A 14,651-nucleotide genomic window follows, 5' to 3' on the forward strand; every position below is an offset into this window, starting at 1 on the left:
GACCATCCCCTGGCATGGCACAGTGCTACATTAACCAGACCATCCCCTGGCATGACACAGTGCTATATTAACCACACCATCCCCTGGCATGGCACAGTGCTATATTAACCAGACCATCCCCTGGCATGGCACAGTGCTATATTAACCAGACCATCCCCTGGCATGGCACAGTGCTACAACAGCACACTACCCCTATGTCAAGAGAGAGAGTATTGGCCCAGGGTAGAAACACAGAATACACGACATTGAGAAAATGTAAACAACCTCTGTCAAATGTGTACAAGTCTGGGACAGTAATGGTGCAGGGCATCCTCATGCAGTTCCAGCAGGACTTTTACGAGATCAAATAGAGAACACAGCAGGAAAAGCTGTCTCTCTGTGATGACTCCCCCATCCTGAGTGAGTCTGACCACACCTCTTCAAACTGTCCTGCAGACGAGGATAGTCACCCCCCCAGCACTGAACACACCCAGGTCCCACACCTGCACCGCTCATCCATCATTGAGAGGGTTACATTCACAGAGCTGGAGAGAGACATTTACATCATTTTACATTTACGTCATTTAGCAGACGCTCTTATCCAGAGCGACTTACAAATTGGTGCATTCACCTTATGATATCCAGTGGAACAACCACTTTACAATAGTACATCTATATCTTTTTAGGGGGAAGGGGGGGGATTACTTAATCCTATCCCAGGTATTCCTTAAAGAGGTGGAGAGGCACACATGGCACTGATGGATGAGGTGAGAAAGCTGAGGTGTGACTGAGAGCAGGACACTCCCCCAGAGAAGCCAGCAGAACAGCCCACCTCAGACCCGGACCACAACCTCAACACCACAATGAGACAGACAACACAGGACCCACCAACACAACAGACCCCACCTCCTCCTAGCAGCCCCCGTCAGCTCCCTCGATAGACCTCCTGACAACCCCCACACATCCACTGAGGACACACAAAAGCCAGAGATTGTGCTCCTCATCAAAATACTTTCACCCTGCCACCATACAGCGGGTGAATGCAAGCATTCACGAGGATGTGCCTCAAAACCTGAAGTATACTTGGCCCACCACTCCACCCTGGACTTGAAAAGCCTTTTCGACCAGGTCAGACCCCCTCTACAAGGCAGCAATCCCAACTTTTTCCAGGACCCTGAAGGACGTCACCCACAACCGTAGCCCCAGCACATCACACAGGAGCAACAGACCAACAGACACTCCGCTCAGACCAGCGAGACACCCTCCCAGACCTGCAAGACCCCCTCCTGAAGGACCTGCACCGAGAGAACCCACGCCAAGAGGACCTACACCCAGACCACAGCATCACCAGCCACACCCACAGCTAAGACCACCCCAAGCAAACCCTGGCCACACCCTATATAGGCCCCCCCAAACCACCCCATTCTCCCCGCCCCTGCGGCAAGGACCTCAACATGACAGCAGGACATACTCCCAGGTCGTGAGCAGAGCAACAGGCCCAACCCCCACCATTACACCCACCCAAGCCCCATCCTGCCACCTAAGAGGTATGTATTAGATACTCAACACCTACTGTGATGGTCCTGGCCTAAACCACACAAAAACAACACTAGACACTATGGAACACAAAGATTTTACTATCTCATCCTGGAATATACAAGGTCTGAGGTCATCTGCCTTTGGCCTAAAGAACAGGGACCCATACTTCATCGAAGAAATTGGAAATACAAACATTGTCATTCTACAAGAAACATGGTACAAAGTTTGCCCTCACTGGTTGCCCTCTAGGTTACTTAGAGCTGGTAGTCCCATCCACCAAACTACCAGGTGTGAAACAGGGAAGAGACTCAGGGGGTATGCTAATTTGGTATAGAGCAGCCTTAACCCACTCTATTAAATAAGTCAAAACAGGAACATTTTACATCTGGCTAGAAATTAATAAGGAAATTATCTCAACAGAGAAAAATGTCCTCATGTGAGCTACCTATATCCCCCCAATAGAATCCCCATACTTTAATGATGACAGCTTCTCCATCCTAGTGGGTGAGATCAACAATTTCCAGGCCCAGGGACATGTACTAGTCTGTGGCGACCTAAATACAAGAACCCAACCCCCTCAGCACACAGGGGGACAAACATCTACCTGGAGGTGACAGCATTCCCTCCCCCATATGCCTCCCTAGACACAACTATGACAACATAACCAACAAAAACGGATCACAACTCCTGCAGCTCTGTCAGATGCTGGGTACATACATAGTCAATGGTAGGCTTCGAGGGGACTCCTATGGTAGGTACAACTATAACTCATCACTTGGCAGTAGTACTGTAGACTACTTTATCACTGACCTCAACCCAGAGTCTCTCAGAGCATTCACAGTCAGTCCACTGACACCCCTATCAGATCACAGCAAAATCACAGTCTACTTGAACAGAGCAATACTCAATCATGAGGCATCAAACCCAAAGGAACTGAAAAATATTAAGAAGTGCTTAATATGGAAGGAAAATTGTGTGGAAATCTACCAAAAAACAGTTAGGCAACAATAAATTCAATCCATTCTAGACACTTTTCTGGACAAAAGGTTTCACTGTAAAAGTGAAGGTGTAAACTTGGCAGTAGAAAACCTAAACAGTATATTTGACCTCTCAGCTTCCCTATCAAATCTAAAAATGTCAAACAGACAACCTAAGAAAATTGACAACAATAACAAATGGTTTGATGAAGAATGCAAAAACCTAAGAAAGAAATGAAGAAACCTATCCAACCAAAAATATCGAGACCCAGAAAACCTGAGCCTACGCTTTCACTATGGTGAATCACTAAAACAAAACAGAAATACTGTACACTACGGAAAAATAAGTTGTAGCACATCAGAAATCAGCTCAATGTAATTGAAGAATCCATAGAATCTAACAACTTCTGAAAAAATTGGAAAACTAAACAAACAACAACACGAAGAGTTATCTGTCCATAATGGAGATGTATGGGTAAACCACTTCTCCAATCTTTTTGGCTCTATAACAATGAACAAACAGCAAAAACATATACATGATCAAATACAAATCTTAGAATCAACTATTAAAGACTACCAGAACCCATTGGATTCTCCAATTACATTGAATGAACCACAGGACAAAATACAAACCCTCCAACCCAAAAAGGCCTGTGGGGTTGATGGTATCCTAAATGAAATTATAAAATATACAGACCACAAATTCCAATTGGCTATACTAAAACCCTTTAACATAATCCTCAACTCTGGCATCTTCCCTGGTTTTTGGTACTAAGGACTGATCACCCCAATCCACAAAAGTGGAGACAAATTTGACCCCAATAACTACCGGGGGTTATGCATCAACAGCAACCTTGGGAAAATCCTCTGCATTATCATTAACAGCAGATTTTTCCTCAGCGAAAACAATGTACTGAGCAAATGTCAAATTGGCTTTTTACCAAATTACGGTAAGACAGACCACATATTCACCCTGCACACCCCCTAATTGACAAACAAACAAATCAAAACAAAGGCAAAGTCTTCTCATTATTTGTTGATTTCAAAAAAGCTGTCAACTCAATTTGGCATGAGGGTCTGCTATACAAATTGATGGAAAGTGGTGTTGGGAGAAAAACATACATTATAAAATCCATGTACATAAACAACAAGTGTGCGGTTAAAATTGGCAAAAAACACACACATTTCTTTCCATAGAGCTGGGGGGTGAGACAGGGATGCAGCTTAAGCCTCACACTCTTCAACATATATACAAACAAATTGGCGAGGGCACTAGAACAGTCTGCAGCACCCTACTACAATCTGAAGTCTTATGTCTACTGTTTGCTGATGATCTGGTGCTTCTGTCCCCAACCAAGGAGGGCCTACAGCAGCACCTAGATCTTCTGCACAGATTCTGTCAGACTTGGGCCCTGACAGTAAATCTCAGTAAAGACAACAAAATGGTGTTCCAAAAAAGGGCCAGTTACTAGGACACCGAATACAAATTCCATCTAGACACCGTTGCTCTAGAGCACACAGAAATGTATACATAACTCGGGCTAAACATCAGCACCACAGGTAACTTCCACAAAGCTGTGAATAGTCTGAGAGACAAGGCAAGAAGGGCCTTCCATGGCATCAAAAGGAACATAAAATTTGACATACCAATTAGGATCTGGCAAAAAATAATTTAATCAGTTATTGAACCCATTAACCGTTATGGTTGTGAGGTCTGGGGTCCGCTCACCAATCAAGAATTCACAAAATGGGACAAATACCAAATTGAGACTCTGCATGCAGAATTCTGCAAAAATATCCTCTGTGTACAACGTAAAACACCAAATAATGCATGCAGAGCAGAATTAGGCTGATACCCGTTAATTATCAAAACCCAGAAAAGAGCTGTTAAATTCTACAACCACCTAAAAGGAAGAGATTCCCAAACCCTCCATAACAAAGCCATCACCTACAGAGAGATTAACCTGGAGAAGAGCCGCTAAGCAAGCTGGTCCTGGGGCTCCGTTCACAAACACAAACACACCCCACAGAGCCCCAGGACAGCAACACAATTAGACCCAACCAAATCATGAGAAAACAAAAAGATAATTACTTGACACATTGGAAAGAATTTACAAAAAACAGAGCAAACTAGAATGCTATTTGGCCCTAAACAGAGAGTACACAGTGGCAGAATACCTGACCACTGTGACCGACCCAAAATTAAGGAAATCTTTGACTATGTACAGACTCAGTGAGCATAGCCTTGCTATTGAGAAAGGCCGCCGAAGGCTCTCAAGAGAAGACAGGCTATGTATACACTGCTCACAAAATGAGGTGGAAACTGAATGCACTTCCTAACCTCCTGCCAAATGTATGACCATATTAGAGACACATATTTCCCTCAGATTACATAGACCCACAAAGAATTCGAAATCAAATAACATTTTGATAAACTCCCGTATCTATTGGGTGAAATACTAGTGTGCAATCACAACAGCAAGATTTGTGACCTGTTGCCACAAGAAAAGGGCAACCAGTGAAGAACAAACACCATTGTAAATACAACCTATATGTTTATTTATTTTCCCTTTTGTACTTTAACTATTTGCACATCATTACAACACTGTATATAGACATAATATGACATTTGTAATGTTTTTATTCTTTTGGAACTTTTGTAAGTGTAATGTTTACTGTTAATTGTTTATTGTTTATTTCACTTTTGTTGATTATCTATTTCACTAGCCATGGCAATATGTTTCCCATGCCAATAAAGCCCTTACATTGAAATTGAACTGAGAGAGAGAAAGGCTTTACCTTGTGTGCCTGGGAGAGCTGCAGGAGACAGAAAAACGACATATGAGGATTGACAGACAAACAGATGCTCACTCACTCAGACAGACAGACAGACAGACAGACAGACAGACAGACAGACAGACAGACAGACAGACAGACAGACAGACAGACAAACGTAGCATGAAGAGGACTGATCAGAGAGGACACACACACATGGACACACACAAACGCACACGCACACACACCCATGCGCATACATACAGTACATAATGTACACACACACTCCCATGCCTTTTTCTACTCACTATGATACTCCCAGTGCTGTCCATGTAGGCCTCTGTCCAGACCGTGTCATGTTCATGATCGATGACTTTAGGACGACTCATCACATGAAGATACCTCATCACATTCTCCTGTACATCAGCCAGTGTAGAGATCTGACTGAAATACCCTGTGGCAACACACACAAGCACGCACACACAGACACACACACAAACACACACGCGTCCACGTGCACACACAATGTATCAAACTAGGGGTATTTCCCAGTAAGTGTGTGTTACTGTGAGTGTCAGAATAAAGTTAGAGTAGCTGGGCTGTTTAATCCCACAGTGATCACTTTTCCTGACTGTGACTTTCCCAGTCCAGAGCATTCACCTCTCATCTGGAGCGTGGGCACACGATAGCCATCAGCAGCAGGTGGCCAGGGGGAAAGTCTCTGACAGAAAGAGGGATTAGGCAGAGATGGCCCCTGAGCCCTGTGTCTCCACTAACACTCCATTCTGCACACATCAGCACAGCCAATCTACCCAACACACACTCACGCCCACACATTCACACACAGCCAATCTACCCAACACACACTCACGCCCACACATTCACACACAGCCAATCTACCCAACACACACTCACGCCCACACATTCACACACAGCCAACCTACCCAACACACACTCACGCCCACACATTCACACACAGCCAATCTACCCAACACACACTCACGCCCACACATTCACACACAGCCAATCAACCCAACACACACTCACGCCCACACATTCACACACAGCCAATCTACCCAACACACACTCACGCCCACACACTCACACAGAGACAATCTACCCAACACACACTCACGCCCACACATTCACACACAGCCAATCTACCCAACACACACTCACGCCCACACACTCACACAGAGACAATCTACCCAACACACACTCATACCCACACATTGACACACAGCCAATCTACCCAACACACACTCACACCCACACATTCACACACAGCCAATCTACCCAACACACACTCACGCCCACACATTCACACACAGCCAATCTACCCAACACACACTCACGCCCACACATTCACACACAGCCAATCTAGCCAACACACACTCACGCCCACACATTCACACGCAGCCAACCTACCCAACACACACTCACGCCCACACATTCACACACAGCCAATCTACCCAACACACACTCACGCCCACACATTCACACACAGCCAATCAACCCAACACACACTCACGCCCACACATTCACACACAGCCAATCTACCCAACACACACTCACGCCCACACATTCACACACAGCCAATCTACCCAACACACACTCACACCCACACATTCACACACAGCCAATCTACCCAACACACACTCACGCCCACACATTCACACACAGCCAATCTACCCAACACACACTCACGCCCACACATTCACACACAGCCAATCTACCCAACACACACTCACGCCCACACATTCACACACAGCCAATCTACCCAACACACACTCACGCCCACACATTCACACGCAGCCAATCTACCCAACACACACTCACGCCCACACATTCACACACAGCCAATCTACCCAACACACACTCACGCCCACACATTCACACACAGCCAACATACCATCCCATTAATAGTATACATGTGCTGTGTAGTGTATGTGGTACATAGTGTATGTGGTACATAGTGGTCGTGGTACATAGTGTATTTGGTACATAGTGTATTTGGTCATTATACAATTTTTAAGAAAAGACAAACCTTTATTAGCACAGGCCATCCATTTCATGTTATCAGCAAAGGCAGACTCTCGGCCAATCAGGTAAGGGAATATGCGCACCTATTTGAAGAGGAAAGGGACATCAGTCATTTACAGTGTGGTGATTTAAATAGAGAATACATAAACATGTGCAGTGATGGAATCACATCGTGCTCCATTTTCCTGCTCTGATTCAATCTGTCTGGAGAGAGGAAAGGAGATGAGAGGAAAGGAGATGAGATGAGAGGAAAGGAAAGGAGAGGAGTGGAGATGAGAGGAGAGGAAAGGAGATGAGAGGAAAGGAAAGGAGAGGAGAGGAGAGGAAAGGAGATGAGATGAGAGGAAAGGAAAGGAGAGGAGTGGAGATGAGAGGAGGGTGGATGTATAGTCTACTACTGAAGAGAGGAGAGGAGTGGAGATGAGAGGAGGGTGGATAGATGTATAGTCTACTACCGAAGAGAGGAGAGGAGTGGAGATGAGGGTGGATGTATAGTCTACTACCAAAGAGAGGAGAGGAGTGGAGATGAGAGGAGGGTGGATGTATAGTCTACTACCAAAGAGAGGAGAGGAGTGGATATGAGATGAGGGTGGATGTATAGTCTACTACCGAACGGAAATTAGAGGAGAGGAGAGGAGAGGAGAGGATGTATAGTCTACCACTGAAGAGAGGAGAGGAGTGGAGAGAAGAGGAGAGGATGTATAGTCTACCACCGAAGAGAGGAGAGGAGTGGAGATGAGAGGAGAGGAAAGGAAAGTAGAGGAGAGGAGATGAGAGGAGGGTGGATGTATAATCTACTACTGAACAGAAATTAGAGGAGAGGAGTGGAGAGGAGGGTGGATGTATAATCTACTACTGAACAGAAATTAGAGGAGAGGAGTGGAGAGGAGGGTGGATGTTTAATCTACTATTGAACAGAAATTAGAGGAGAGGAGTGGAGAGGAGGGTGGATGTATAATCTACTATTGAACAGAAATTAGAGGAGAGGAGTGGAGAGGAGGGTGGATGTATAATCTACTATTGAACAGAAATTAGAGGAGAGGAGTGGAGAGGAGGGTGGATGTATAATCTACTATTGAACAGAAATTAGAGGAGAGGAGTGGAGAGGAGGGGGGATGTATAGTCTACCACTGAAGAGAGGAGAGGAGAGGAGAGGAGAGGAGAGGGTGGATGTATGGACTACTACAGTACTATTTGTGCCTCACAATGAAAGACCCAGCACTCAGTATAGCTCTCTCTTTCTTCTTTTCCTTGCTTTTCCTTTCATCTCTGCTCTCCTCTCCTGCATCCCCTTCTCATTTTCATTATGTTTCCTTCCTCTTGCTCTCTTTCTTGCTCATCCACATTATCTGCATGTCTGCACTTCATTACATCTGTATGTATGTATAAACCAAGGTTGACAGCACAGAGAAACAAGAGACAGTTAGAATTTTCTCTGTGGCATCCGCCAACCACTGCTCAGAGTGAACGGCTGCCAAATACTGCCCCTCTGGGTATGTGGGGGGATGGAGGTTACACTGCCAGATACTGCCCCTTTGTGCCGAGTCTGCCGACACACACATGCTTGATAGGACTGGACAAAAGGGCCCCAAGGTGTTGCTTTTATTGCACTGTGAATAGTACAGCAGCCCATTTCATTTCAGTTGCATTTGTTTAACGTTTTCACCAAGTCGTTTGTCACAGTGTGGCCTCCTGCCAGAATGACCCTCCAATAGAGAGCCAGCCTGGGGTGACAGAGGCAGAGACAGAGAGGCAGAAGCAGGGAGAAGACTATGTTGGTACTATGAGGAGGAGAGGGACTCTAGTCCTTATGTAGTCAGTCTGGGGCAGAGGCAGAGGAAAGGCTGAGGATAGATACATGAGGAAAGAGGAGATCTACCATATGGAGAGACCGCCTCGGGCAGTATAGATTAGCAACGCGCATGCCCCACCCTGGATCTGTCTTTTTCAGCCATCTACTTCCTGTGTCTGAATAGTGCAAAATCCACCTGTCACTTAAATCTCATTGGATTGATTGCTTTCCTTTTACTAACGCAACTCTTTCAAACTCTTGCTTACAAGCCCTCAACCAGCAGTGCAGTCCAAGAAGAGTTAAGAAAATATTTACCAAATAAAGTAAAAAATAATAAAAAGTAACACAATAAAATAACAATAACGAGGCTATATACAGGGGGTACCGGTGACGAGTCAGTGTGCGGGGGTACAGGTTAGTCGAGGTAATTTGTACATGTAGGTAGGGGTGAAGTGACTATGCATAGATAATAAACAATGAGTAGCAGCAGCGTACAAAACAAATGTGGGGGGTCAATGTAAATAATCGGTGGCCATTTAATTAATTGTTCAGCAGTCTTATGGCTTGGGGGTAGAAGCTGTTATGGAGCCTTTTGGTCCTAGACTTGGCGCTCCGGTACAGCTTGCCGTACGGTAGCAGAGGAAACAGTCTATGACTTGGGTGACTGGAGTCTCTGACAATTTTATTGGCTTTCCTCTGACACAGCCTGTTATATAGGTCCTGGATGGCAGGAAGCTTGGCCCCAGTGATGTACTGGGCTCATTTATGTCTGGATGTAGCTAGCAAGCTAGCTAGCTTGGGTGCTTGACTGCTTTTGTATTCAGGACAAAAAGTGAATTGCTTTGCCATACTTTTTTACAGTACTTTAGTGTCTTGTTGCAAACAGGATGCATGTTTTAGAATATTTGTATTCTATACAGGGTTCCTTCTTTTCATTCTGTCAATTAGGTTAGTATTGTAGAGTAACTGCAATGGTGTAGTTTTCTGCTATCACAGCCATTCAACTCTGTAACTGTTTTAAAGTCTCCATTGGTGTCACGTCCTGGCCAGTATAAGGGTTAATTATTATTGTAGTTTGGTCAGGACGTGGCAGAGGGTATTTGTTTTATGTGGCTCGGGGTGGTGTTTTTCTAAAAAGGGCATTTGATTTAGTATTCCGGGGTTTTTGGGCACTGTTTCTTGTCTAGCATGTATGAGCCTGAGAAGACTGTCGGTATATCGTGAGTTCGTTTTGTTGTTTTTGTGTTCATTTTGATTTAATAAATGTTCAAAATGAACAAACACAGTCCTGCTGCATTTTGGTCCTCCTTCACCAACGATAACCGTGACAATTGGCCTCATGGTGTTACAATGCCTCCTAGTGGCGGGGGGGGGGGTAACACTACCAAAACAATATCGAAAACCCTGTGGTGCAGACACGCACCACTAACATGAAAGACATACAAATAATCCTGCACAAAGCCTAGCAGGCAGCGGGGTGTAGATAAACCCACCAAAATCAACTAAATGAACACAGGTGTGAAAAAACAGACAGACACAAACGAAAAGGAAAAATGGATCGGTGGCAGCTAGTAGGCTGGCGACGACGACCGCCGAGCACCGCCCGAACAGGAAGAGGAGCCACCTTCAGTGGAAGTCGTGACACATGGTGAAATCCCAGAGCGGTTCCCTTCCTCTCAGGCAACTGAGTTAGAAAGGACACCTGTATATTTGTAGTGACTGGGTGTATTGATACACCATCTAAAGTGTAATTAATAACTTCACCATGGTTAAAGGTATATTCAATGTCTGCTTTTTCGTATTTTTACCCATCTAACAATAGGTGCCCTTCTTTGCGAGGTATTGGAAAACCTCCCTGGTCTTTGTGGCTGAATCTGTTTGACATTCATTGCTCGACTGAAGGACCTTGCAAATAATTGTACGGATGGGGTGCAGAGATGAAGTAGTCATTCAAAAATCATGTTAAACACTATTATTGCACACAGAGTGAGTCCATGCAACTTATTATGTGACTTGTTAAGCACATTTTTAATTGTGAACTAATTTAAGCTTGCCATAACAAAGGAGTAGATTACTGATTTCTCAAGACATTTCAACTTTTCCTTTTTTATTAATTTGTACACATTTCGAAAAAAAATAATTCCACTTTGACATTATGGGGTAACGTGTGTATGCCAGTTACAAAACATCTACATTTAATCCACTTTAAATTCAGGCTGTGCCACAACAAATTGTGGAAAAAGTCAAAGGGTTTGAAAACTTTCTGAAGTCTCTGTACAAACCTTATTTGTTCATCAAAAATTGTGAATAACTCACCACAGGTTAATGAGAAGGTTATGCTTGAAATGATGCACATAACTCTGCAATGTTGGTTTGTTGACACACCCTGATCTGTTTCACCTGTTCCTGTGATTGTCTCCACCCCCTCCAGGTGTCGCTTGTTTTCCCCAGTGTATTTATCCCTGTGTTTCCTGTCTCTCTGTGCCAGTTCATCTTGTATGTTTAGTTAAGTCAACCAGCGGGGGAAACCTCACCCAAATGTATGGAAAATATAAATTAACTGTTTGAAAATGTGAAGGGGAAAAAAATGTTAAAAGAAAATGTGAATCACATTTTTATTTGCCGTACCCCGACGGCATTGCGCGTACCCCTGGGGAATACCGGCTCTATACTATCTGATACTTAGATTAAGTTGCAGATAAACAATTCATCCTTTGATATGGACTTAATTATGATGCAGTTGTTGGTGCGTTATCAATGATTATGACGCTTGGTCGAATACGGGAAAATGCATGGTGTTGCGTCCTATGGCCCAGATATGGATTTGAATGGAGAGATGCTGGAGCTTGCTGCTCCTTGTCCCCCCCACTAGATCAATGTCCGACACTGGGATTGTTTTCAAATTAGACATTTTTTACATGTTTTCCTCACTGGTCTACAGGACAAAATAAGTACAAAATGTGTCAATTTTAAGCTTGCATGGATTAGGGGGGACAAGTAACAGCCTAGTATCAGCCAGAACCACATGAAAAAATACTATGGTATAAACACTGTAGTATTACTACATTTATATACTTCATAGAATTCACTAGTGTTTTTGCTGACTTTACTGTAGTGTTTTTGCAGCCAAGACAGTAATATGCTGTAGTATTTATACTTTACTATAGTATAAATACTGTAGTATTACTATAGCTAAACCATAGTCTATACTATAGTATTTACTGTAGTGTTTTGTGGACATTACTTGTAGTATTGAGTAGTGCTTTATCTTTAGAAGTGGGAGCTTTCTCCTTGACAAAACCTACTGGACAATTACAAAAATAGCACATTTTTCATAACCTGTAGGTAGGAACTGGAGTCTAAACGGATAGATTTTCTATAACCTGTAGGCCTGTAAGGAACACAATATATGGTCTATACATGGCATGTAAGTTGATCATGGGTGGCACACAAATTGGGATATGGAGAGGGGAATGGATGGGGTATATATGCAACTTAAATACTGTCGTATTACTATAGTTAAACTAGTGTTTTTGCAGACAGTGGACACTGTAGTGATTTTGCTGACTAGTGTAGTATTAGTTTTTTGCGGATAATACTGTTGTATTCTACAGTACACTATGAAATTATATAGTAAGTACTACACATGATCGAGGGATACTACAGTGTGGAGTTTAGTATCTACAATATACTACAAAAGTATATAGTAAGCACTACATGATCAAGGGACACTACATGATCAAGGGACACTACATTGTGTAGTATAGCATACTACAAAATTCTATAGTAACAACTACACATGATCAAGGGATACTACAGTGTGGAGTATAGTACAGAATTCTAGAAGTACATTAGTCTTCTATTGTAAACTGTAGTATTTTTGCATGTGGGGAGTCTGTTGCTTTAGCCAGGGAAGCCAAGTGAGAGTGCACTCTGGGCATTTGTAAATTCAGAGCGTTTCGCTCTGGGAGCGTTCAGAGCGCACACTGGATGCTCTGGCCAAGGAGTAGGGTGACTCGAGCGTTCTGACCTTACAACGGCAGTCAAGCACCCAAGCTAACTGGCTAACTTGCTAGCTACTTCCAGACACAAATGAGAGAACACCTCACTCTGACCATTTTACTCACCCTAGCAGAGCTGGTTAAACAGTTTTCATGTTATCCAGAGCGATGGTGATTGTATATGTGCTGCTTGCAACAATTTAATTATGCATTTTTGCCGAAGTTTACTTTATTACATTGCTCAACATTTTCTTAACATTTGTCATAATTAGTTAAAGCAATGAATTTGTATCTGCTCTCGTTACATATTTTCTTCAAATCTGAAAACGTTGTGAAGCCATGCCCATTTCCTGAAGAATTGCATTATGGGCCCTATAAGTACGGAAATGGTGTCCACTGTGTATACTTTGTATTTTGGCGACTGTAGTACAACATCCAGGAACTTTTGACATACTATGACCAATAAGCATACTCTATACTCAATTTATGTAAAAAATAGTGAGGTTAGTATGAGTATTCAAACACCGCTAATATCTTTCCATTGAATCTATGAACGCTAAAGCTTTGTTGGGGATTTAACGCACCGCTTCGACACATCATAAGTAAGAGGTCATCATTTAATAAAGTTCAAATGTTTACAAATTAGATGCGCTGAAATGAAAGCAACTTCTGAAAATGAACACTGATTATAGCGATACATTGTTTGTGAGATCAAAGTAAAGTATGTTTAGGTAGGTGTAATCCAGAATCAAAGGTGTTGGTTTTTTTGAATCCGAGGGTATTCTGCTATTGACATTTGTTAAATTATGCGAGACAACGTGACAACAGTAATTAATAAAGCCATCTAGGCAGTGCAGGTGTAATTATGCAAATGAGGCACATACTTTTATTCATTTTAACAAAATATTTAAAAAAATACCTGTGACAATAAGAATATGAGTGGATTTTAAGAATATATATATTTTTTTTTACAATAAATGTAATACCTGAATTCCCACCAAGCCCTGAACTCCATTCATTATTTGGCTGTGCCAGAAGTGTTTCATGTGCTACAATTCAGTCAATATCTGATGGATTACAAAAATTCAACTGTTGCGTTTATTAGAATTGTTTTTTTTTTTAAACTTAACAATTTTGATTGTAGTAGAGGCAGGGAGAAGGCTGTGGATACGGGAGGGGCTCTAGAGCACAGATAACCAGCCTGGGGCAGTATAAGTAGAGAAGACCGGAGGAGAGAGGCTCTAGACTCTAGAGTACATCCAGTCCTCTTCCTCTAGCAAAGCACATGCAGGAGCAGAGTTCACTGTCTGCATGAGTGGCTGATTGAGCCAGGCCAATCTGTTAAGGTGGATGGAGGTCAGACAGACAGATGCCACTGAACACCTGATGAGATTCCTCTCCTCACTTTCCTCTAAAGGATGGCTGAAAAGTCCCTCCATTATGACTATTTATGTCATCAATGTAGACTTTACGAAAGCTTGTATGTTGCAGTTAATTGTAGATTTACTGTGCTAAAAGCTGTAACTGAATAATAAGAACTACATT

General features: G+C 43.1%; 1 protein-coding gene across 2 annotated transcripts in view; it reads right to left on the reverse strand.

The window, feature by feature from the left end:
• The window catches only part of LOC106583452 (voltage-dependent calcium channel subunit alpha-2/delta-3), an 82,463-nt gene that overhangs the window by 30,774 nt on the left and 37,038 nt on the right, over nucleotides 1-14,651 (reverse strand). Inside the window, exons 12-14 of one of the 2 annotated variants that reach the window (XM_014167636.2) lie at nucleotides 7,318-7,396; nucleotides 5,579-5,724; nucleotides 5,295-5,312 (exon numbers count right to left, since the gene is read on the reverse strand). In XM_014167636.2, the coding sequence (XP_014023111.1) occupies nucleotides 5,295-5,312; nucleotides 5,579-5,724; nucleotides 7,318-7,396 (243 nt within the window). The remainder of the gene's footprint in view (nucleotides 1-5,294; nucleotides 5,313-5,578; nucleotides 5,725-7,317; nucleotides 7,397-14,651) is intronic. The other variant, XM_014167637.2, reaches the window with a different exon arrangement.

This window comes from Salmo salar, chromosome ssa22 (genome assembly GCF_905237065.1).
Source record: "Salmo salar chromosome ssa22, Ssal_v3.1, whole genome shotgun sequence".
In the NCBI taxonomy this organism is placed as follows: domain Eukaryota; kingdom Metazoa; phylum Chordata; class Actinopteri; order Salmoniformes; family Salmonidae; genus Salmo; species Salmo salar.